The sequence below is a fragment of the Aethalodelphis obliquidens genome, unplaced genomic scaffold (assembly GCF_003676395.1).
Source record: "Aethalodelphis obliquidens isolate GAN/ISIS:26980383/991018 unplaced genomic scaffold, ASM367639v1 scaffold72, whole genome shotgun sequence".
Lineage (NCBI taxonomy): Eukaryota > Metazoa > Chordata > Mammalia > Artiodactyla > Delphinidae > Aethalodelphis > Aethalodelphis obliquidens.
In genome coordinates this window covers 439,425-460,716 of record NW_020838016.1, presented here as the reverse complement: position 1 = coordinate 460,716, position 21,292 = coordinate 439,425, and the positions used below count along the sequence as shown (strand labels likewise).

The 21,292-nt window shown below is 39.5% G+C and overlaps 1 protein-coding gene across 9 annotated transcripts in view; it reads left to right on the top strand.

Moving 5' to 3' along the window:
- Positions 1-3,377: 3,377 nt before the first annotated feature.
- Positions 3,378-21,292, top strand: part of NPHP3 (nephrocystin 3) — a 58,281-nt gene continuing 40,366 nt past the window's right edge. For all 9 annotated transcript variants that reach the window (XR_003429719.1, XR_003429720.1, XR_003429721.1 and 6 more), the window contains exons 1-10: positions 3,378-3,812; positions 5,915-6,040; positions 6,616-6,766; positions 8,481-8,633; positions 10,014-10,147; positions 11,556-11,716; positions 13,957-14,113; positions 16,906-16,980; positions 18,301-18,474; positions 20,421-20,524. Coding sequence is in view for 6 of the 9 variants with exons in the window: in XM_027091666.1 (XP_026947467.1) it covers positions 3,420-3,812; positions 5,915-6,040; positions 6,616-6,766; positions 8,481-8,633; positions 10,014-10,147; positions 11,556-11,716; positions 13,957-14,113; positions 16,906-16,980; positions 18,301-18,474; positions 20,421-20,524 (1,628 nt within the window). In the remaining 3 variants the exon portion in view is untranslated. The remainder of the gene's footprint in view (positions 3,813-5,914; positions 6,041-6,615; positions 6,767-8,480; positions 8,634-10,013; positions 10,148-11,555; positions 11,717-13,956; positions 14,114-16,905; positions 16,981-18,300; positions 18,475-20,420; positions 20,525-21,292) is intronic.

Here is a 21,292-nt window from a genome sequence, read left to right as displayed (position 1 = left end):
ACCCCCTGGAGGGGTGGGATAGGGAGGGTTGGAGGGAGGGAGACGCAAGAGTGAAGAGGTATGAGAACATATGTATATGTATAAGTGATTCACTTTGTTATAAAGCAGAAACTGGCACACCATTATAAAGCAATTATACTCCAATAAAGATGTTAAAAAAAAAAAAAGTCACTTAGTGGTACCCAGTGAGCAAATAGTTTGGCCTGAGGAGTCCAAGATGGCTTCATTTCACATGCCTTGGCTGGAAGGCTAGGCCAGCTGGGACTGTTGCCTGGAATGCCTACACACAACTTCTCCAGTCTGGCAGCCTTGGCAGTAGGTCTCCTTACATGGCAGCTCAAGGTTCCTAGAGAGAGTGTTCCAAAATACAGAAAGTGGAACAGAGTCATTTCTGCCATAGTCTACTGGTCAAAAAAGTTCCAGTGCTCAACCAGATTCAAGGGGAGGAGTCATAAACAGGCTGGAGTCATGGCTGTGTGACCTTTGAAAAATCTCAAGTGCAGCTGTATAGAAACCTGAACTCAAAAGGAGTTCATGCTTGGTTTATTGTTGTCTTGAAATTCTTTATAATTTTTGAACAAAGGGCACTACATTTTCATTTTGAACTGGGTCCCACAAATTATGTAGCCTGTCCTCATCATAAACCTCACCTTTCAATGGATAGAGTATTAAAAATTTTGTAGCCATCTTTTACGGGCCATAAGCTGCCTGCCAGAGACTTCATTCCGCACCATAGTTCTGTATTCAAAATTATCCTTTCAAAATGAAGACTGATGTTTGTGGGTTAAATTCACCATAAAGAAGGGAAACAAATTATGAGGTTGGAAACTGGAACAAATTCTGTGATAAGTTTAGGATTAATAAATATGTTGGAAACCAACAACACTGAGTATCTGCTGGCACCCTGTAACTGGTCACCTCTGGGCTCACTCACTCAGTTATGTCACTTAGGCATTAACCAACAGTTATCCAAGATCAGTATGTGTGCTGAATTTATCCATATTGTCCTTGATGAGAAAGACAGCCAGTAATCACTATATAGAAAGGAGTCTCCATGGTCTCAGCAAACCTGGATTTGTTTTGGGGGGGTATCTGCAAAACTATGTAAAGGTTATTAGGGAAGGCAGTGACAACTCCTATGCTTTTTGAGAACCCCAGCCACATCTGACATCTCTTTGGGTCATCAGTCATTTGCACTGCATTATGTTCTCAGCAGGAGTTCAATATGATTGCTGGTGATGAATCTAAGCAACAAATGGCATCATAACAATAACAACTACCAAAAACCAAGATGAATAGAATGGGGACACAATTAATGGAGAACAAGGTCAGGAAAAGTTAAGTACAGTATTTTGCACAAAGGCAAAGATTATTGAATTGAAAATATTGATATGATAAACTCTTGAAAGGTATTATTATCCAGGGAAAGTTTCTTAGAGAAAGAAGCTAGACTTTGAAAGAAATGAGGGTTGGCAGAGTACTGAAAGGAAATAGAAACTACATTGGTATGAGGACAAGAAGAAAATCAGCCCAACTAGGGTGGAAGAACGTGGGTAGACGGATGTTACTGGATAAATTAGAGGTGAGGAAAGGAGAGTCATTGCTCCAGGGCACTGGTCCTAGGCTGCGGAATCTGAATTTACTCCACAAGTTATGGGAAATTACTGTAGTTTGCTATTGGTTTGGAGGGAATGAGTGATGGCTTTTTATTTTAGTATGCAAGTATAATAGTGGAAGTCTCCAGCTGATGCACATTCCAAAGGAGGTGGCAGAAACCTAGTGAATGATTCCCTGAACCACTGATCCACATTGAGGGTACAAGTATTAGAAGCTGGTGATCAGAAAGGACTTTAAAAGAGAGGAGTTCTTGAGATACTTGATGGTGGGAATGTTTCCCCTTATCTCAGGAGACTATTTGAAGAAGTTAATATGTATCTCTTGGAGTTTGAAGAACACAGTGGCCTGGTATCTGATTCCCTCCTGAAGAAAATTTATAGGGTAAAAGAAAGGATGACTAGCTACTTTGATGGAGGTAGTGAGAACTGGCCTGCATTCCCAGAATTCTTTGAGGTGAAAATGTGTTTCCTGTTGTGGTAGATGTTGTGATGCCTGAAAGACTTGTTCCTCCAGCCACTGGAAGTGATGCCAGCAGACAGTCCTCAACTGTCAGTCTCCTAGGGGATTGCTTTGGCTGAAGAAAGCTGATGACTGTCTGGTATGGGGGTACAAAGTCCCAGCCCCCCACCCCAATTTAGAACAACTCTGCAGAGCTATCCCAGGATCAGAACTCCCTGTAGATTGGCTAAGGTATCTGTCGAGGCTGCAGCAAAGCTCAGCTTCTCCCGCTGACCAATTTTGCTTCTTTCCCTTCCTTTCTACAGGTGTTGATCCCAAGGACACTCCCAAATAAACATCTTGCATGGTTATCTCCATTTCAGAATCTGTTTCCCAGGAAACCTGACCTGTAACACCTGTAGATCAGATATGGACCCCACCAGTAAGTCAACTAGCATGAATTATCTTGGGTCTGCCCAAGTGGGACCCTGTAGGGAGGAACAAACATCAGTGGACAGGATCCTTAAAGTATCACTGAATTCCTTACAGCTGGGGAAGCAGTGAGCACCAGCTGGAATATAGCTGCACCAGCCCAGGTCAAGAAAACTGAAGATTAAAGATTTCCAGTTATGAGGGGGAAAGAGTCTTTGAAGAACTTACAAAACTATCTCTGAGAAGAGCCAGTTTTAACCATTTGCCAAGTCCAAAGAGCACAAACATCCAGTTCACAGCAGTGTCAATCAAATAAAGCCTTTCCCTCCCCTCTCCTGTCCTCCTTCCCAGGGCTCCAAACCTGGAGAGGTTAGAAACCCGGCGGAGGGGCAAGAACACAAGGTACCATAAGAGAGAAGACGCCAACCCCACACTTTTCTTGACTTAAAAGTTTAAAACTGTTTTCCCATCTCTCTCCATTTTTCATGATATCCCTCAAATACTGTCATAGTCTATCCTTTCCTTTATTTGGTGAGATGCCCCATATTCCTGTGAAGTGTTGTCTGCAGTGTCCCTTGTTGCAAAAAGTCAAAACCTCACCTTGTCCGTAGGCCCTGACGTAGCGCTGTGGTGGAACTGCGCGACCGCCACGCTGCTCACTCCGCCCAGCTGCTCACTCCGCCCCGCTGCTCACTCCGCCCACGCGCGCTCCGCTCTCACTCCCAGCCCAGCCCTGCTGCCCCGCCCCATCCGTTCCGCTCCTCTGGCCCCGCCTAGCCACCCTGCCCCGCCCCATCCCTGTCATCCGCCCACTATCCCTCCCCTTCTCGATGCGCTCGCCCCGCCCCTTCCTGCTGTCCCGCCCCGTCTCACTCGTCTGGTCCCGCCCCCTCCTGGTAACCTGGTGGCAAGGAGCGGCGGCCGCCGGCGCCATGGGGACTGCCTCATCGCTCGTGAGCCCCGCCGGCGGGGAGGTGATCGAGGACACGTACGGGGCGGGCGGCGGCGAGGCCTGCGAGATCCCGGTGGAGGTGAAGCCCAAGGCCCGCCTGCTGCGCAGCTCGTTCCGCCGGGGCGCGGGGGCGGGGGCGGGGGCCGGGCCGGGTTCGCTGCCCCGCGGGGCGGGCGGCGGCGGGCTGCTGGGGGCCAGCTTCAAGTCCACTGGCTCGTCGGTGCCCGAGCTGGAGTACGCGGCGGCCGAGTACGAGCGGCTGAAAAAGGAGTACGAGATCTTCCGGGTCAGCAAAAACCAGGAGTTGTTATCCATGGGCCGCCGCGAGGCCAAGCTGGACACGGAGAACAAGCGGCTGCGGGCAGAGCTGCAGGTAACGCTGGGCCCGGGCGCTCACCGGAGACGGCCGCGACACCCGGGAAACTGAGCCCCGGGGCCGCCTGCCCACCTCCCCGCAGCCTCTTGGCCGCATTGCCAGTTGGACCCCTGGACGCCTGACTGCTCTGCATTTTAATTTGAGGGGACGTACTGTCTTGGGGTCTAAACTGATTCCTTAACTAACCGCCCCCCCCCCTTTTCTATTTCTGGTCCATTCATTCAGATGCCTTGAATCAATTAGCCTGAAAGTGTCCTGAAGCAACAAATGCTAATCTCCAGAGAAGTAGGTCCACACGGGGCACACATATACACCAAAGACTTTGGTGACATCTGTTGAGGAAACTCATCAAACCCTTCCTAGGAGTTTTTAACCACGCCTCGCCCTCCCACCCCTCCACCCCCCCCCACAAATTTACATACCTCGGAGGGGGGGCTTTTTTTTCAGTTTCTTTTTTTTAAAAATTTTTTTAAAATTTATTTTTATTTATTCTTTTAAATATATTTTAAAATTTATTTATTCTTGTTTTTTTGGCTGCGTTGGGCCTTTCTTGCTAAGAGCGGGCTTTCTCTAGTCAGAGGCAAGGGTGGGGGCTACTGTTCATCACCGTGCGCAGGCTTCTCACTGCCGTGGCTGCTCTTGTTGTGAAGCACGGGCTCTAGGCACGCGGGCTTCAGTAGTTGTGGCACACGGGCTTCAGTAGTTGTGGCACACGGGCTTAGTTGTTCCGCAGCAGGTGGGATCTTCCTGGACCAGGGCTTGAACCCGTGTCCCCTGCACTGGCAGGTGGATTCTTAACCACTGCACCACCAGGAAGCCCCTATTTTTGTTTCTTTGTGAAGTTCCATAGCTGTTGGATTTCAGTGATCTTGAAGTGAATTTTTCTGGCAGCCCCTGATTTTCACCACCTTAACTGCTGTGGTTGAAAATGTTCCCTAGGTATAGTCAAATTTCCTTAATCCACTTGATTAAATTACTCTAAAAACAATTATTACATGCCCTTCCTGTAATAGATCTATTTTAACTGATTATTAGGAAAGTTATTTTTTTGTGAGCAAAGGCGTGAGATTTTGTGTCATCAGTTTGGGGCCCCTCTGAGGGTTGTAGTTTGTTTACTCTATTTTTCTTTACTATGGAAGAGACTTCTGGACAGCCCAAGTGTTCCTGAGCTCATTACAGGAGGAATAGAATAAATACCTCAGACCTGATTTTTCTAGAAGGAAGAAGCCTTCTTCCTTCTAGACTAGTCCTTCTAGTCAATCCCTCTCCACCCCTACCCCACTCCCATTAGCTGTTGTCTAATTAGCACTGTTATCTGAGAATACATAAGCAGTTTTATCTGTTGTCTTACAGATTTTCCTATTGGGCAGTCTTAATGCACTTGCATATATGAAGTGGACTTATGCATTTCAGATATCTGATTTCATGCATCCAAGCCATTGTCTTGGATTCACTGCATATTGCAAAAGACTGAGGTGGAGGTAGAAAAGAAAGCCAGACCAACTAGGGTAGAGTGCACTAAGTGTTGACAAATGTCACAGTCCCAGGTTATTTCCTGTTACCAATCCTGATTCCTTATGTAACCCTTTTGATTCCTTTCTCACATATCTAGACATTTTTTAAAAACCTTCTGTATTTATTTAATCCATTCAGTCAGACATTTACTGGAAGCCTATCGTGTATCAGGCACTGCTAGTGCTTGGGGCTAGCAAGAGGAGTAAGACATGGAGCCAAGGAGTGCACAGTCTCACAGAAGTAATTATCCTTCAGGTTAAGCCTTACAAGTTGTACTTTTTGTTCTCTTAAAGATGGGAAAGCTGAGGTGTAGTGAAGATTAAGAACTAGTGCAGTATTTCAAAGAAAAAGCATTAATTTCCATTGAAAGCTTAATGTCAAATATCTTCATTTATAGTTCAAGCATATTTGCGTTTTTTTTTTCCATTATGTGTTTGAATAGAATGGCAATATGCAGTTCTTGATAACTGGTGAAAAAGTAAGTAGATTGTTAAAATTCTAAGATATTTAATATGTATATAAGATAATGTAAAATTTGGGAGGCATGCTATTTTTGTTATAAATAATGAGGTAAATTATTCCAGGCACTTCAGAAAACTTACCAGAAGATACTTCGGGAAAAGGAAAGTGCTTTAGAAGCAAAATATCAAGCAATGGAGAGAGCAGCTACATTTGAACATGACAGAGATAAAGTTAAGAGGCAATTTAAGGTAAATTTCATACATCTTTATCCCCAAAGTGATATGGAATAAAAGCAGTATATTTTAAAAGTTCATATAATACTGCGATGAATAGCCAGAAGTAAATGATGTAGGAGCCATGAAAGTTATAAGAACTAAACTAAAGCACTTTTTACATTTTTGAGTTGGACGAGGTAAACTTAAGGTAGTTTCAAAGAAAAGGTATAAAAGTGAACATTTTAATAGGGATCTGGGGGGGAGCGGGAAAGGAAAGTGTTTCTATTAGGGGAAAGCATTTAGAATGTTTGGGGATGTTTTCTATGGATAAGCATTACTGGCATTAAATGGGAGGGGGACAAATTTGCTAAACATCAGGTAGCACACAAGGCAGCTCCACACTACAGACACACATCCTGCTGGAATTCCAGTGGGTTCCAGTTACAAAACAGTGATGTAGAGGTACTCAGATTATTCATCCTACAAAAGGGGAGATCAAGGACCAAATGAATATTGATTTTGTGAAAGAAAGAATTTTCTCTTAAAAGTTGCTGATACAATTTTTGATTATGGAAAACGGTTTCAAAATTAAAATCCTTCTTTTAAAGATTTTTAGGGAGACCAAGGAAAATGAAATTCAGGATTTATTGAGGGCCAAGCGAGAGTTGGAGAGTAAACTTCAGAGGCTACAGGTTCAGGGGATCCATGTATTTGATCCTGGAGAGTCTGATTCAGATGACAACTGTACAGATGTTACTGGTAAATTTATTTCCTATATATAATATTTTGAGATTTCAATATAGGTATAATGATTATAGAGCCAACTTTGAATCCTTTTACTTATAAGTAATTGCTGTGACAAATAGAGTTGCACTTTCTCTTTCTCAGTTGTTATGACAGCTCTTTTCTATGAAGTCCATGATGTAGAGGCTGAGGTTCCTTCTCTCTCATTGTTCTACCAACCTTAACCCATAGCTTTTCTCTCTCTGGTCTAAGCCCCTCTAAGTCCCAACATCACATCTACAATTTAGCCAGGGGGAGGGAGGGAATACCTTACTTTCCTTGAAAGCACAATCTGAAAGATATACAGATTACTCCTACTCAAACCCCATTGGCCAGAACTCTACCTAGGAAGATGGGAAAGTGTAATCATTAGCGGAAGAGCCATGTATCCACATAAAATTTGGGGTTGTGTCACTAAAGGAAGAAGGGAAGAATGGATGTTGGAGGACAGTAGTCTATGTCACATTATTTTTCCACATAATTGATATATTCTTTACAACTATCAGAATATCTGCATAATATTTCACTGAGTGGTTTCCAATGCAGTTTTGTGAAATACTTTTAAAGTTTTTGTTTTACAATTAAACATAGAAAGTGTTTTTTCTAGAAATAAAGAAAAACTTGGAATCATAGACTGAAAGGGTCCACTGTGTTCCAAGGAAATAATAATGAAGTGTGATTGATTTTGAGAAATATTCTATTTTAAATGTGGTGGAAAAATGCAGTCACTCTACCATTTATTAAAAAAACTATAATTATATTCTTACAAACATGTATTTTGGAGTGAAATATGGCAACTAGCATCCTGGGACTTTTATTACTAACTTTTGAGAAAAAAAAGTGAAGTGATTCTTAATGGCATTAGTCCTCGTGATTATTTCAGTATTGACATATGTTAAAATGTACAGGGTTTCAAAACTATTATATTCTAATTCTCTTAGCAAGTTAATAAAAACGAGTTAATATTTCCTCATAGGTCTTTCTTCCTATTTCGATATAAACATGAAGAAGGAATGCTTGAGGGAATGTCACTCATTATTTGTCACCCACAAATAATAATCTCAGTTTTGCCAGAGATTTAGCCCAAATACCAGTTTACTTATGTTTAGTCAAGGATGCCATGAATTATTATTTATTAAAAAAAAATCAACATGTTCATAAGTACTTATTGATTCAGACAATTTTTTTTGCTCTGAGAGGTTAAAGAAAATGTGCTCTTTACATCCTTAGCTTACATCCTAATGAATTACCAATATTAATTACTGGTGTGCTAGTAATAGTCTTCCTTTGAAATTCTTTCTTTCACATTTTACACTGATACCTAAATCATATAGTTAGGAATGTTTTTTAGAATTTTTTTGTTGGGGGGTGTTTTTAACTCCTCTCTGTTATTATAATTCTTTTGGTTATTGTATTCCTAATTTCTTTTCATCTTTCTCTTTTTAATCCCCTTTTTAAGTTTGAGGTGATAACCAGAATTATGTTAACCACCACCTTAGAACTTGCCAGAAGTTGGTGGCAAAGTACTTTCAAAATCATTGTTTTGATTTCAAAATCAAACTTTGAATAGCTGTTGTATTTATAATATTGTTGTATTTTTTGCATTAGAAATCCATTGAATATATATGATAAGTTTTTGAAATTCCAATATAGTTTGGTTTTCATCAGATGAAATCTCTTGCTTTTACAGCTGCTGGACCCCAGTGCGAGTATTGGACTGGTGGAGCCTTGGGAAGTGAGCCCTCCATAGGGAGTATGATTCAGCTTCAGCAGTCTTTCCGGGGCCCTGAGTTTGCCCTTAGTTCTATAGATATAGAAGGACCCTTTGCTAACGTCAACAGAGGTAACACACGCCCTTTGCCAATTACCTTGGTTAATGGTAGTGACTGTTTGTGTACTATAATCTTATGCTGGGAAAACTGCCATCAGCAGAGCATGAGACTTGTGTTCTGGGTGTCTTCCACTGTCAAACCATCATGTACTCGTGCTTGTCACTGACCAGGAATGATGAAGTTACATAATTCACATCAGGATCAGTTGATGCCTCCCGGCCAGACTGGCCAATAGGTTCTAATAACTGAATTTCTGGTCTGAGTTCTCGGATATTTTAGTTGAGCGGTGAGAGCCTAATGTAGATTAACGGAAAAACAGTAGTGTTTAGTCTTCCCTCTGCATCTTTGATGGTGTTGAAGGTTAGAGAAGTTGTGGAGTAGAATACAAAACTTCAGTTATATAATATAGTATTCTTATTCATTATCTTTTATATAATTTGGTATCGAAAACAGCTCTTAAGATCTGTTCAGAATTTCAATACCACCTCAGATCTGAAATGTTATAAGTAGCTCCACTCTTTTCTTAAAACTTTGAAATATAGGGACTTCCCTGGTGGCACAGTGGTTGGGAGTCCACCTGCCAATGCAGGGGACACAGGTTTAAGCCCTGGTCCAGGAGGATCCCACCTGCTGTGGAGCAACTAAAGCCAGGGCTGCTGAGCTTGTGCTCTAGAGCCCGTGAGCCACAATTACTGAGCCCACGTGCTACAACTACTGAGGCCCACGCGCCTGGAGCCCGTGCTCCATGACAGAGACAGGCCACTGCAGTGAGAAGCCCATGCACCACAACAAGGAGTGGCCCCTGCTCACTGCGACTAGAGAGAGCCTTGCGTAGTGGCCAAGACCCAATGCAGCCAAAGATAAATAAATGAATAAATAAAATTTTTTAAAAACCTGAAATTATTTATCTATTAGCAAAATGAAAATTATTTTTTTAATTATGCATTTTGAATTAGTCAAATATGTCTTAAAATATTCATTCTCACTAACTATCTTTTGGTTATTTTTTGTACCGTTCTTGAACTTTCTTTTTGACTCAATGTATTTCAAAAATAATAAGTAGATAAAACTATAGGCCAGCCTGGGAATGTAGGCTCTCCTCAAGTAGCAAACTAATTGAACAGCCCATGTTGCCTAGTTCCCTGACATTTGACTGGAGCCACGGGTACCCCAGCAAAGACCACTGGTGACATTGATTGCTTTATGCCCCAGGATAGAATTTGAGGTTAGAGAACTGATTGCCTTCTGATACCTTATTCTAGATGCTTTGTCGGTATTACAAGTGAGATCAGATGATGCCTGTTGTTTTCTTTCAGACTTTTGGGGAATCATCTTGTCAAATGTTTTCTAGTAATTATTTTTCGGGAACTTATGAGAAATTTTATTTTCAGATGACTGGGATATTGCTGTAGCTAGTTTATTACAAGTTACCCCCTTGTTTTCACATTCTCTGTGGAGTAACACTGTCAGATGTTACCTCATTTATACAGATGAAACCCAGCCCGAAATGGATCTTTTCCTTAAGGTGAGGGCATTTATAAATTCTGTATTCACTGATTTAAAATAAAGTTAATATTGTGTCCTGGTTATGATACTACTGATTGCCTGAACCAAGTAGTTTACTACCCACTAGATTATGTCTTAAAGAGTAGGAAGCATCTTGGGCTTTTCTTAAGAAAACGTCTTACTCAGTATTATCAGTATATTCAAATTAAGGCCTTAGAACTTTATGCTTTTGAAAACTTCATTACACGTTCTCCACAGTGTTTACGGCCCTTACTGATGGTTCCTGCTATAGTTAATACCTGCCAGCTCTATTCTTGAATCTGTTTCAGATTATGTCAAAATTTAATCCTTGTCATGGTTTTAAATTTTTCAAGGCAGCCATTGGGGTTAATCTAAGGCAGGGGTCAGCAAACTACAGCCTGTGGGCCAAATCTGGCCTGCAGTCTGTCTGTGTATGACCTAGAGCTAAGATTGGTTTTTACAGTTTTAAACGGTTGAAAAAAATCAAAAGAAGAAGAATATTTTGACATGAAAATTATATGAAATTCAAATTTTGGTGTCTATAAATAAAGTTATATTGGAACACAGCCACGTGCAATGTATTGTCTCAGGTTGCTTCTCACTAATGGCAGAATAAATTATGATGGAGACTAAATGGACCACAAAAACCTCTGCCAGAACAGCCAAGTTCTTAAGCTGTTATTAATTTGCCATCTGGCCCTTTACAGAAAAGTTTACCAACTACTGTTCTAACTGAATTTTAAACAAATATGCATGTCACATGCTATACCTGCTATATTAACATCATCCAGATTGTTGATTAATAAGTTCATTTAGCTTTCCTTTTTGATAATACTCAGTTTTGGTAAAAAGACAAAGTATTTTGAAAACCAAAGCTTCTACTCATTGAGTATAGGCTGTTCCCAAACACATGTTGAGGGAATTACTAACTTATTGCATAATAATAATCATCATACTAAGTGCCTTAATTTGTTATAGACCAACATATTTTTATATCTGTTTGCTTTAGTGTTCTAATATATCACGGCGGACACTTTTTACTATATAAATCTGTGGATTTACATTTTTCACCCTATAACAATAAACAAAAGTCATTTGTAATAATAATAATAAATAACTACCAAAGCAAAATAGTCTAATACTTTACTCCTGTTGTTTTAGGTTTATTATGAGATAAATCATTTTCTGAGCTAGGAAACAGGAAAGTTGCTAAGCTATTACTATTTTTATTTTATAGAGAAACTTGCCTTTTCTCTTAAAGATTTTCTTTACGATGTGATCATATAATTTTTAAAGTTTTAAATCAGAGAATATACAACATAACCTTTTTGATTTTAAGTAGTATGAATCTGACTAGATCTTTAGTTAAATAAGCTGTGCTTTCTTATGTTTTAATTTGTTTTTAGGACTATTCACCTAAACTTAAAAGAATGTGTGAGACAATGGGATATTTTTTCCATGCTGTGTATTTTCCAATTGATATTGAAAATCAGTACCTCACTGTAAGAAAATGGGAAATTGAGAAGAGTTCATTAGTTATCTTATTCATTCATTTAACCTTACCAAGGTAAGCTGAAAATTCTATAATTTATTATAGAAGTTAAACTCATAAATAGAAATTGAGATTACCAGATGAACTTGAAAGATAAGTTCTAATTGCATTCTTACAATCAAAAACAATCCATGAAATTCAGTAAATTCTATGACTTTTAATATGTGAATAAAATAAAAAATTAAAAGTTTCACGCTGTTAGGCTTGTTAATAGGTTATAAGATTAACATCATTAATGTAAAGATCATTTTAATCAGACGTCAGCAACCTATGGCCCTCAGGTCAAATCCAGTCAGCCACCTGTTTTTATAAATAAAGTTTTATTGGAGCCCAGGTATGGTCATTCATTTATGTATTGTCTACAGCTGCTTTCACACTACAACAGCAGAGTTGAGTATTTCAGCAGAGACTGTATGGCCCACAAAGCCTGAAATGTTTACTAGCTGACCCTTTACAGAAGAAGGTGGTGACCCCTGATTTCAATAATCAGCATTAACCTTCATTATTTTCTTTCTTCAGATACAGATTGAGAGGCACTTGAACACTTGCATAGGTGTTAAATCATATTTTTAATTCTCTGAGGAGCTAACTACTTAAATCCAGTAAAGTGAGCAGTTTTCTTATAATGTGAAATATAATCACATCAATGAATCTAGTCTGCAAATGAAGCTTTTTTTTTTTGTTACCAGTTAGATATATAGATAGAAGACAAAGTAAGATAGATAGGAGGTTAAATAAGAAGTTAATTTTTCTTTCTATATTTTCTATCTGATTGGATTTAATCCTTCCAAAGCATTTTTCTCTTTTTATTGAGGACCAACTCTGACTTTAACTGTGTTTGGAAGTGTTTGGAGCCCTAAGCTTTATGAGAGTTCCTGCAATATAACCTATCATTGATCCTTAAGACTCTACCCGGAGACCAGGTGGCCAAGGAGCTACCTGGTCAAGGAACCTTTTCCCAAAATAAGTTTAAGGATTCCTTCAACTTGATTTCCTTTAGTTGGAGTCCTTTACCTCCCCTTCCCTCTTTTATTTTCCTGTTTTGTTTTTATATTAAGAATATATCTGGGGCTTCCCTGATGGTGCAGTGGTTGAGAGTCCGCCTGCTGATGCAGGGGACACAGGTTCGTGCCCCGGTCCGGGAATATCCCACGTGCCGCGGAGCGGCTAGGCCCGTGAGCCATGGCCGCTGAGCCTGCGTGTCCGGAGCCTGTGCTCCGCAACGGGAGAGGCCACAACAGTGAGAGGCCCGTGTACTGCAAAAAAAAAAAAAAAAAGAATATATCCTGTTTTATTCTTTAATATCTAGGTAGTATTTTATCTTAGGTGATAGTATATCTCACTTGTTGTTTTTCTCTTGTTAATGCTTTAATCCTTAAAACTATGTTGTTTTTTCTTTCTGTTTTCTTCTTTTTGCTTTTTTTCTCTGTTTCGTATTGGGGCTGGTATTTTAGTTTTTTACGCAAATTCTGAATCATATAATGGCTTTCCCCTGTATACACACAGTAATTTGCCTTTCTAGACAAACTTTCATTTAATGCTTTTTAGAAAGGGGAATTGTTTAGTTTTCCTTGTGGTGTAGAAAACACTAGTAGGTTATTTGAAGATTTTTCTGGAATTTAAATAGGAATGGTACAAACTGTAGTTACAGTACATTGAGCATAGTTAGAATTTTTTTTTAACCTTTACCACAGTCAAGATTTTAATAGCTATCTAACCTTCCCCATCTGCCTCTGGATCTTTCTTACAGTGTATCTGGGGTATAAGGATTCAGATCATTTATTGAATGAGTAGAGGCTAAAGGATTAGAGAAGAGAAAAATCTTGAAACCTTGAGGCTGATGATTTTTGTGTTTTAACTTGAAATTATATAATTGTGAATAGAATTAGGTTTTCCATTTATTTGCAAAGTCTCATGAGCATGGACCATTATTTTGAGCAATGTTTAACAGTATTTTTGAGAAGTTTTTTTTAAATTAGATTTTAAAATATTAAAATTATGTATGCTTTAAAATTTAATTTATTGTACCTACTCTCATTGTCTGCTAGTGAATATATTATACTTTAATATTGACACTAAGCTAGAACAGAGCTATAAAAACAACCATTTTTGGAAAGTTTCGCTTATTCTGCAGCGGGGCCTTTTCTGGCCACTTGTCATTGTAGTAAATCCCCCTTCTTGGCACTTAGGTTAATTGACTAACTGTGTGCTGCTACAGTGCAGCATAGCACAAGAAATACTGATTTCCAATCTAGCCTGTTATTGGAAGACTGTGAAGAAGCTTTTCTGAAAAACCCTGAAGGCAAACCACGATTAATTTATCATCGTTTGGAAGATGGGAAAGTCAGTTCTGACTCTGTCCAGCACCTGATTGATCAAGTTTCTAACCTGAACAAGACCAACAAAGCCAAGGTAAAATTCATAGGTTTTTTTTAAGAACCTATGCTTGGCAGAGAGAGGCGCTGGCGTGTTTGGGGAGAGGAAGGAAGCCAGCGGGGCTGGAGCAGAATGAGTGAGGGGAAATAAGTAGGAGCGGTCATCGGGGCCGATGCTGAAGAACCTTGTTTTTTTTACTTAGAGTGAGGTGGGGAGCCATTGAAGGATTTAACCAAAGAGGAAGAATTGACTGTGTTGAGAATCGACTGTGGTTTGGAGGGAAGGTAGTGGGATAGGGCAGAGGTGGAGAGCTGTTGCCGTCATCCAAATGAGAGATGCTGGTGGCTTAGACCAGGGTGGTGGTAGAGGATGTGATAAAAAGCAGTAGGGGGCTTCCCAGGTGGCACACTGGTTGAGAGTCCGCCTGCTGATGCAGGGGACACGGGTTCGTGCCCCAGTCCGGGAAGATCCCACATGCCACGGAGCGGCTGGGCCCGTGAGCCATGGCCGCTGAGCCTGCGCGTCCGGAACCTGTGCTCCGCAACGGGAGAGGCCACAACAGTGAGAGGCCCGCGTACCGCAAAAAAAATAAAAAATAAAGCAGTAGGATTCTGGATAAATTTTGACAGAGCCAATAGATTTCCTAACAGATTAGTTGTGGACTATGAGAGAAAGAGAGGCATCAACAGCAATATGTGCCTCAAAAGTGTATGATCTGTAGTGGATAAATCAGAATCTCTACTGTGCTTTTTTCCCAAGCACAGAGTCCTTCTATCTATTATTGACCAAGGATTAGTGTAAGGAGGAGCCTTTTCATGGTAACCTTTCCTGAAAGCATTGGGAAAAGCCAAAAACTGATGATGAGTAGAAGGATTTGATCATCCCTAGATGCGTGGTAGGATATATTTTAGAATAGAGATTACAGGCTTTGCATTACTAACTTGGTAAATGTTTAATGTAAATGTTTATAGTAAATGTTTATAGTTAGTGTTAAGAATACAATCAAAAACAACCCTAGGATTTTGACGAAGTTTCTGTTTCTCTATGCCTAGCCAGAAAATAAGATCAAATATGAATACAGGCATTTTTCTTGAGGCCAGCATAACATAGTGAAGAGTCTAAGACAAGAGTACATTTTTATTACAGTTAATCTCCAAAGCCATTTCATTCTTTGTTTGAATTATTTTAGTACCAGCCTAGTTCACTAGGTGCCACGACGAAAGATATTAATCTTTATCTTTTTTCTATTTATTCTATAAATATTGCTTTTAAAAATCAGTATACTAGAGGATGAATTTTTTTATATAGGAGTCAAATAAGATCCCTCTACTATGATTATAAATTTAAATGTAGCAAACTTCTTTGCTTTATTGGCATAAAGATGGATTTTGAAGGTTATGTGTATTGAATGGTACAGAATACATAAGATGAAATTAAAGTAGCTGTTTAACTCATGTGTGTGTGTCAATGTGTTGGCATGCATACGTGTGTATACACATGTGTACGTGTGTATATGTGTATATGTGTGTGTGTTTACAAAAAAAAACATGACCTTTATTCAGGACATCAAGAGAAGGGACACTCAGCAGAGTGATTAAAACAATAAAGGCTGGTGTTGGGCTTTTCCCAGCTTTGGAATGTTCATACCCACAAAGGTGAATTGATTAGCAAGGTATCCACAAGTTCTTACCTGAAGCAGAAGTGTGAGAATTCAGCCATTGGAATTTTCCTGAAAAAAGACCATTCCTTTCACCCTGGGCCAAGCCCCCCAGCCAAGCAGGGGAGGAACTGAGAGTGACAGTTGGGGCGGCGGTGGGGGGATTGCCTTGTCCTCTGTACCAGCTCCCCGACCTGTCCCCCAAGTGAAGGTCGTGGAGCTTCCCTCCGCCTTGGCACGTGGCTCCTCCCCCCACCACTCCTCTGGATCATTCCATAAGTAACCCACAGATTTGTTGAGCACCTACTGTGTGCCAGGCCCCAGCCCACAGGGGAAAGCAGAGGGGGTCCCATTGTCTCCCACAAATGAAAGGTTGGTTCCCTCTGACCACTACAACCTGGGACCCCAACCCTTCCATATTTCCTCAGGTTACCCTGGTTACCCTTCCGAAACAAACAGGCAGAAAGCAAGCACTATTCAGGGAGGGCTTTTATATGAACCTATGTGTTCAGGTTATAGGACAAGAAGAAAAAAATAAAAACTATTTCCCCCAAGGCTGTGAGCTGAAAAGAATCAAGCCAAACTTAGGAACATTTTCCACACTCTCTGCTCCACATGATAAAGTTTATTTCTGTTTGCGTCCAAGTGCTGGCAGGGACAGAGGCTCCATGGCCTCACTATGCACCGTGGGGTCGCAGACGCTGCTACCAGGGCCCCAGCACACACCATCCCACCTATCTGGTTCCTTAACAGGTTCCTGCTGTCACATGTCAAAATGGGCAGGTGTGTGCATCATCCAGACCAAAGTGGACTTTCAGTGGTGACACCAGGTTCTGGACAGAGTTTTGGTATCACCAACTCCAGTCACTTTCTCAGATGGACACATAAGCAAAACAGAAAGCATACTTTTTGTTTTATTTGCAACATTGTTCACACTAAATCCGTTGTGTGACCTTAGACGAGTTTTTTAACTTGCCTCAGTTTCCTCTTCTATGAAATGGAGAGAATAACAGTGCCTCCCTTGTAGGGTTGTGAGGGTAAATGAGCTAATATATGCAAAGTACTTAGAACAGTTCCTAACATATAAGCATTCTAAAAGTGTTTACCGCCCCCTCCTCCTCCTGTTAGTCTTGTTTTTTTCTTGTTGTTAAACTTCTTTTTTTCCCCCCAGATCATTGATCACTCAGGAGATCCTGCAGAAGGAGTCTATAAAACCTATATTTACGTAGAAAAGATTATTAAACAGGTAAATGTGCATTCCCTGTAAGATTTCTGCTCAAATATCTTAAGAGTGATTTCAATAAAATTGGGTTTTCCAGAGAAAATCCCGTATTTGGTTTTTTTTGAAAACAATACCGGGGTAAAGTGCCCTCTTTTCTGGCAAGAGTCCATCTGGTGGTATTATTGTGTTATTCCCAGTACCATGTATCTGTATCTCTCAGTTGTCTCACAAACGATTTGATGTTTTAATATCCGTTAAGTATAAAATGGATTACAAAAGTGGTAGGTAAAAAGGAAGTATATGAGGGATAATGTTCACCCTATTCAACAGAGAGTCTCCTTAGATTCTGTGTGCACCTTGAGTTTTTGTATATTAGAAAAATCTGTCTTGAATTTTTCTACCACATTATCCCCGTAGCAATAGAGAGGGGTGAAAACACACCTCTAGGTGTCTGAGATCATGGATCACAGAGGTGTCTCAAACTGAAAGTTTCTATGATGTCTCAGTATTATCTTGAAACTTTATGCGAATTATATATTCTGCTTGATGTTTACCTGTCCTTTTTTACTATTAAAAATCATTTAAAATTATGTATCAGCAAAAATTCTAATAATGATAAGAAAAAGAAAAATAATTCCCTATCTTCAAGTAAAATGGGCACCAGATGTTTAGCTTGTGTTTATCCTTACCTGCTGGCCCCTCCCTCAGGGTACCAGGGACCCTATTTGAGAAGTAAGGGATTAAATTGCTTTTTTAAATTAACTTGTGTTACAAGTATGCAGATTTGTTATCAGAGAAAAAGAGTGAGCCCCAAAATAAGATGAATTGAACAGAGTAAATGGCAGTAAGTGAAAATGGACATATTGACCAACTTTACCATTTGTAGGACAACATATTTTCAGTGATTAATATAAAGACTAGACATCATAGCAGAGATATTTGATATCAAGAAACCCCATCTTAGTAATTAAATGCTTGTAAAAATGTAAAGCAGCATATTTCTTAGACATTAGCACGGTCTTTAAAATTGTTCACCAGCCAGATATAACCAAAGATACTGTGTAACATTTTTCAGAAACCAGATTGCCTCTAACTTTATTTTTAATGAATGAGAGTGGTGTTTGTTTTTATTATTTTAATATTTCTTTACTTCTTTTCTTTATTTTTAAACTATTGCTTATTTTTATAGTTATAAATTGATCCCTGGAGGTACCATACAAAGGCCATAGGTTTGGGCTTGCCCTCCGAGGTAGGTGAGGGCCACGTTAGGCCTGTGTGCTGACAATACTGTACAAGGTCTTCACTTCCTTTGTTTGCTTTTGTGTGCTTGCTCTTGGTGTTCAGGACATCCTGGGCTTTGAAACTACAGACCTGGAAACTAAGGATTTGGGCAGTGAAGATTCTATTCCAGAAGAAGATGATTTTGGTGATGTTCTGTGGGACATACATGATGAACAAGAGCAAATGGAAGCTTTTCAGCAGGCTTCAAATTCAGCCCATGAGTTGGGATTTGAGAAAGTAAGCATTTGGAGTATTGTTCCAACAAAGATCAGTTACTGCTTAAAGGCTGTATCATAATTGTGGTTTCACCTAATTATAGTCAAGGTTGAGGATTGTGTTAGTATCTGCCCTCATGGCTTAATTATCCATGTTGAGACATGTGCTTAGGTTTGTATCATATGAAAGATGTGTGAGATTCAAATATACTTACGAATATCAAACATGTTTAGTTACAGATTAGGATTTATCAACTACATGTTTATTATGCTACCATTTGCAATTCGCCAGACCAAGTTTAGGATACCTAGGAAACTTGATAAAAATAGGAAGGCTCTCTATTGTTCCAATTCTTGGAGGAATCAAAATATCAAACATTCAGAAAACAAAGCAGAGTAGTTAATGCAGTAGGCAGGTCAGTCCTTCAGCATCCTTAAACATTTAAGCAAATAAACAAAACTAGAAGTGCACAAAGAATCTGTGTTCAAGTTCAAAAATACTTAATAATATTTTAAAATTAATATAAGAACTAATATCTTGAAGAATATTACAGTAGCTGTCACAGCTGTATTTTTATAGGATTTTTAATGACTTTCATAATTTAGACTGTCAGTGTTTATGTCCTGGTTCCACCATTTCCTCACTATGGATTTTGATCAAGTTACTTAGCTCTAAACTTTGACTTTCTTGTCTGTAAAATGAGGATAATTAATAACACCTATCTCACATGGTTGTTTGGGGTTCTAAATCAGGTCATGCACAAAAAGCACTTGGCACGGTACCTGGCATATGGTAAATGTTAAATTGTTGTCATTTTATAAGAGAGGAATTGCTATCACTATTTTATTATATAAATGAAGGACCTAAGGTCCAGATTATAGTTTGCCTAAGAGCATACAGGGTGTAGATTGCAGATGTGAGATTTTAACCTAGGTCTTCTGGCTCCAAATCCTATGCTTTCTTCTATGGCAAGGGGTCTTAATGTGGGAAACATGGGTCTATAAATGGGCTTTAGTTGGGACCACGAACTAAATTGTTAGGATTTACAAGGTCATAAATCAATTAAGCCCTTTTCTTCTTGAGAAGTATCATTTCTATGAGAAATATTTGAATTCCTGGGGAATATGATATGACAAACAGAAAAATTGATAGAAAAACTATACCAAGTAATTATTTATTGTAGTTGCTGGAAATTTCTGCTACCCTAAAGCTCGCATAAACTACTTATTACACATTCTTTTGACTCCTCATCAGCTATCATTTAGACCACTGGTACACTTAAGAAACATCCTAACCCCCAAGATGACTTTGGAAACTCCTTTATAACGACTGAGATATTTCAGTTTTCTGAGCATGTCCTTTTCAGCTCTGAACGAGGTTTTCCTATCTGGGGAAAGCCTAGGAAATAGGAGTTCTCAGACTTTGCATGGAACACATGCAGTTTCAGAAAGATCTCAGGTGTCCTAGCTTGGTTCTCAGTAGCATGTTGGGAGACTCCAAGGCCCCAGACAAGACCCTCTCTTGTTTCTCTGGAAACTGAGACAGGACAGGTGTTCTTCTGGACAGGTGTTCTTCTGACCAGGAGATGTAGGGATGCCTGCTGGTGCCCTCAAGGCCACCTGTGGTACTTTCCATGGTTCAGGAACTTGGGGTAATGCAGTAGTCTCTCTGCAGCATTCTGCAGGACATCTGAATGGTGCAAAGCCCCATGGGGATCTGAAAGGTTGCCCCTCATCCATTAATACTATGGTAGGAGAAATTGGGGCCCATTCTTAGTTTTACTACTTTGGACATATTTAACCAGCCATAAAAATAAGCAGTTATGAGGGTGCTATTGATTAAAAGTAGATTTCATTTTTTCATGCAGCTTTTCTCCACTGATTTCAGAGGATAATCAGAAATTGACTCTATTTAGTGTTCTAAGAGGCATGTTCTTTTTCACAATTTAAATTCATTTTTATTTCTAGTATTACCAGCGCCTTAATGATCTAGTGGCAGCACCAGCACCAATTCCACCCCTTCTTGTATCTGGAGGACCAGGCTCTGGAAAGTCCCTTCTTTTATCAAAGTGGTATGATTCAGTGCAATTAAATTGTTATCGTTGTCATCATTTGAATTACTGAGCTCGTTCAACAAAATGAATTATTGGATGTCTACCTTGCTACAGGGCCTGTACTGAACATTAAAAAAGCAAAAAGAGTAATATAACAGACTCATGCCCTGAGATATATACAAGTTGAAAGTTAGAGAGAAGATACAGAATGAGAAAGGAATAGGAAATGTGAGCATTTGTGATTGTGTACATAAATTATGTAGGTCAGAGCTAAGGGAGTGGTCACTGTGGCATGGAGTTAGGTGAATTATAGAGGGCATGTGCCTTTATTTTCAATTACTGGCTTCATCGTAAAAGTTTCATTGGGATTTTAAATATTTGAAACAAGACAAAGACTGACTATTTAGAGTGGAATAAATCATAAAGAATATCAAAATAAAGGATAATCTTTACTATGAATGCAAACTAGTTCTTCAAATTATGGACTAAGGTTCATATAAGCTAATAAACTCTTAGTTTTATTTTAGTTCATCATATTATTGAAAAACAAGTGGTAAGACCATTTCCTTTCACTTATAGTTATTATTTACATTGAGGAGTTGGTGTATGTTGTTTCCTTTTTATTGCCCTGTTATTCAGAGTTATGTTTGGAAATACTATTTTTGTACTTAACAAAGAAACTTCCTTTTTCCTTTAATAACATACTTGTAATTAAAGGTTAATGCTCACTTTACTAATACTTTAACCTCAAATGTATAGTGTTTTGGTTTACGTTAGTAACACCAA